At 34.0% G+C, this 4498-nt stretch overlaps 1 protein-coding gene across 4 annotated transcripts in view; it reads right to left on the bottom strand.

Annotated features, from left to right (window-relative positions):
• Window positions 1-4498, bottom strand: part of LOC138168076 (myelin-oligodendrocyte glycoprotein-like) — a 50873-nt gene that overhangs the window by 10717 nt on the left and 35658 nt on the right. For 3 of the 4 annotated variants that reach the window (XM_069097109.1, XM_069097111.1, XM_069097112.1), the window contains exon 2: window positions 3373-3407. The exons of the other annotated variant lie outside the window; for it this stretch is intronic. In XM_069097109.1, coding sequence (XP_068953210.1) covers window positions 3373-3382 — 10 coding nt within the window. In that variant the 5' untranslated portion in view covers window positions 3383-3407. The remainder of the gene's footprint in view (window positions 1-3372; window positions 3408-4498) is intronic. 4 annotated transcript variants of the gene reach the window in all.

Genomic DNA, 4498 nt, shown 5'->3' with positions numbered 1-4498 from the left:
TCTCTGTCTCTCTCTCTCTCTGTCTCTCTCTCTCTCTCTCTCTCTCTCTCTCTCTCTCTCTCTCTCTCTCTCTCTCTCTCTCTCTCTCTCCCTCTCTCTCTCTCTCTCTCTCTCTCTCTCTCTCTCTCTCTCTCTCTCTCTCTCTGTCTCTCTCTCTCTCTCTGTCTCTCTCTCTCTCTCTCTCTCTCCAGTCTAGTGATCCTGAAACCTTGTCTGTCAATATACAAATTCTATTCTCCATTCTTTACTGCTGACTCCCTTATTCCTGTTTTCTTCAACATGTTAACTCCTCAACTTCCTATCCCAGATCTACCAGTTCTTTCCACTGTGTTCTCTAGATGTTTGCTCCATGATTAAAAAACTTGCTTTCATTTAAATGTTTTCTTTTCCTTCCCTACATCTTCTGACTCTCACCGACCTAAATCCCTTCTGATGATCCCATTTCCCTAGCCACCTTTTCTATTACTGGTTGTAAAGTATCTCCTAGGGTCCTCCATGTGCTGATGAAAATGTTGGAAACATTTGAGTATCTATAATACACTGCTAATTTGCTTATAGTATATTAAATCAAAGTTATTCTTAAAAGATTATTGCTATTACTGTATATAAGGTTCTCTTGGTTATGCTCATTTTGCTCTTCATTAATTCATTTGTTTCCATGTTTTTTTAAATCATTGAGTTCATCATTTCTTATAGCACAGTAGTATTCCATCATATCACATACCATAACTTGTTCAGTCACTCCCCAATTCATTTTCCATTCACATTCAAAGTTAAAATCACTATTTGTGAACTTTCCTTTATCTTATTTTTACTCACTATTTTTCTTCTCAAACTCTCTTTTCACTCTATCCCTGTTACCTTATCTACTTTCCTTTCCCTCTTATCCTTTATTTTACCCTCCCCTTTAAATGTCTATCCCTTATCTACATAAGGAAATCATTAAAGACTAATTATAAGGTGCTGATTAAGGTCATACTGTTAACTTATGATATATGAAAATATTAATATTACTAATTATTTGTTATTAGTAGTAACCATATTCTTAAAACAGTTATCATTACTAAGATAGTTTTGAAGAAAGATTGGGGATGAGTTGTATATGATGAAGTGATCTAAAAAACAAAATTGGATGGGAAACAGTTAAAAAGACAAATTAGTTCATTAAACACCAGGGCATGAGAGGAAGAACTAATATAGAGGAAGAAGGTGGGGTTGGAGGGCTGGTAATATTGTAAACTTAATCTTTTCTGGATTGAAGAGGAAACAATGTGTATAACTGAAGAGTTTTAGAAGTCCTCTGAACTTCTAGAGAGGTGAGAAAACTGGGGACAGGTTGAGGGAGAGACTTATAGAATGGTACACTGATCAAAGTTGTTCTTAAAATAATATTGCTGTTACTATATACATTCTCTTGGTTCTGCTTATTTCACTCTTCATTATTTTGTGCAAGTCTATGTTTTTCTAAGATCATTAAGTTCTTCATTTCTTATATTCAGTAATATTTTACCACAGTCATATATCACAATTTGTTCAGCCATTTCCCAACTGACAGGCATTCCCTCAATTTGCAGTTCTTTGCCACCACAAAGAGAGCTACTATAAATAATTAAGAATCTCTAGGTTCTTTTTCCCTAATCATCTTTGGAAATAGACCTGGTAGTGCTATTTCTGGGTCAAAGGGTATAGGCAGTTGAATAACTCTTGACTCTCCAAAATGGTTGGATCATTTCTCACAGTTCCACCAAAAATGAATTAATGTCCCAATTTTTCCACATCCCCTACAACATTTATCTCTTTCCCATTCAATCATTTAGTCAATCTGATAGGTGTAAAATGAAACTTCAAGATTGTTTTCATTTACATTTCTCTAATCAATAATGATTTAGAGCATTTTTTCATATAACTATGAATTGTTTCGATTTCTTCATTGGAAAGCTGCCTATTTATATCTTTTGACCATTTATCAATTGGGGAATGACTCATGTTCTTGAAGAATATACAAAGTTTTTATGTATTTGAGATGACACTTTTATCTGAGAAACTGTCTATAAAATTTCCCCCAAAATTTTCTGGTTTCCTTCTGAACTTGGTTACATTTGTTTTATTTGTAAAAAAACAAAAAACAAAAAAAAACTTTTTAATTTAATGTGATCACAATTATCCATTTTACACCTTACTTTGCTTTCTATCTTTTGTTTGTTCATAAAGTGTTTACCTCTCTATAAGTCTGATAGGTAATATGTTCCATGTTCTTCTAATTTTCTTGTAATATCTCTCTTTATATCTAGATCATGTATCTACTTTGACTTTATGGTAATAGTATAAGATATTGGCCTATGTCCAGGTTCTGCCACAGTGCTTTCCAGCTTTCCTAACAATTTTTTACCAAATAATTTAATTCTTATCCCAAAATTTTAAGCCTTCACATTTCTCAAATACATGGTTACCATATCTATTTATGACTAAATTATGTCTATTCCATTCCATTGAACTACCTTTCTATTTCTTAGCCAGTATCAGATAGTTTTGATAATTATTGCCTTATAAGATCTGGTAATCTAAATCTACTTCCTTTGCATTTTTTTTCATTAGTTCCTTTAGTAGTCTTTTATTTATATTTTTCTGGAGGGCAATTGAATTTAAGTAACTTGCCCAAGGTCACATGGCTAGTATTTGTGTTAAATATCTGAGGCTGGATTTGAACTCAGGTCCTCCTGATTCCAGGGTCGGTGCTCTACTTGCTCTACTTGCCACTTAGCCACCCATTCCTTTTATATTCTTGACTTTTTATTCTTCCAAATGAATTTTGTTATTATTTTTTTCAGATTAAGTAGAATGATTTTTAAAATAATCTTGAATTTTAAAAAAAATAATTGAACAAATTATTTGGAATGATTGAGGAAGGGTCCTACCAAACTCCTTTTATGAAAGAAACATGATACTGACACCTACACCAGGAAGAGTAAAAGGAAATAAAATTATAGACCAATATCTTTAATACATATGGATACAAAAATCCCAAATAAAATATTAGCCAACATATTATCACAATATATTACAAATATTATACATTGTGAATAAGTGTGATTTATACCAAGAATGCTGAGATGGTATAACATGAGGGAAAGTATTAACATAATTGATTTCATCAAAGTTTAAAATTGCCTGATTATATCAATAGATGCAGAAAAAGTTCTTGATAAAGTTCAGCACTCAATTTTATTAAAAGTACTTGAAAGAATGGGTATAAATGGATTTTCCCTTACATTGATTTTTTTAAGTATTTAAAACTACCAGGAAGCATTATTTGTAATGGGGATAAGTTAGAAGCCTTCCCAATATCATCAGGTGTGAAAAAAGGATACCTACTGTCATGCATATGATTCAATATTATCTTGGAAATCCTAGCAATAGCAACAAGGGAAGAAAAAGAAACAGAAGGAATCAGAATAGAGAATGAGGTAATAAAACTATCTTTTCTCAGATAAAATGATGATATATTTAGAAAATTCCAAAGAATGGACTAAAACGTTAGTTGAAACAATTTATAATTTTAGCAAAGTAGCAGGATATAAAATAAATCCACATAAACCATTACTATTCCTGTGTATCACAAATGAAACCCTGAACAAAGAGATAGTAAGAGATACGCCATTTAAAATAAATCTGGACAGTGTAAACTATATGGGAGTACAACTGCCACAACAAACTCAGCAACTACATAAATAAAATAATATTTAAAAGTTTTTATATAAATAACATCAGACTTAAATAATTGGGGAAATAGTTATTGTTTATGGGTAGACAGGACCAATATAAAAACATGACAATTTTTCTCAAACTAATTTACATTTTCATTCCATTTAATGAGCATTTATTTAGTGTATTCTGTTTGTCAGACACTGTGCTAAGCACTGGCATTATAAATACAAGTAGAAAGACAGTTCCTTCCCTCAAGGGGCTTCCATTCTATTTGTTACCCCCTCTTCCACATAAAGAGTTCCATGGTAAAGTATTTGCAAGGTGCTGTTGTGGCCTGGGGATTGGAAGACTGAATGTTGCCAGTTTCTGAATCTCTGGGCTCTTTACCAACCCAGTCATCCTCTATATGCTTTTTAGCTTTGCTATGGCCTTAGTGAAATATAGCACCCAGAACCAGTGATGATGCTGTAGACATTGTCCAAGCCAGGAAGCTCACAATGACCCAACCCCTTCCTATCCTCTGGGCACAATGCTGCTCAATGCAGCCTGATTCCATTCCATCCTCCCTATCTGGGCCCTCTGTCCCATGCAATCCTTTCTAGCTGCTTCTTCCCCTCAATTTTGTAATGCTCATGGCACTTCCACTAGTCTGCCCCATCCCCACCCACCCCCATTGGCTCTACCCTACTGTACTCACTCCTCACTCAGCCCACCTGGACTGTGACAGCATGTAATGAACTGCTCCACCTCTGTCCCCTTAGACCTCATCCAGCACAAGAGAACCAGGGTGGCT

Source organism: Petaurus breviceps, unplaced genomic scaffold, assembly GCF_028583685.1.
Source record: "Petaurus breviceps papuanus isolate PSGF00001 unplaced genomic scaffold, PetGlider_PUasm1.0 350, whole genome shotgun sequence".
In the NCBI taxonomy this organism is placed as follows: Eukaryota; Metazoa; Chordata; class Mammalia; order Diprotodontia; family Petauridae; genus Petaurus; species Petaurus breviceps.
The sequence above is the reverse complement of the archived record's forward strand: the minus strand, read 5'-3'. Positions and strand labels throughout refer to the sequence as shown.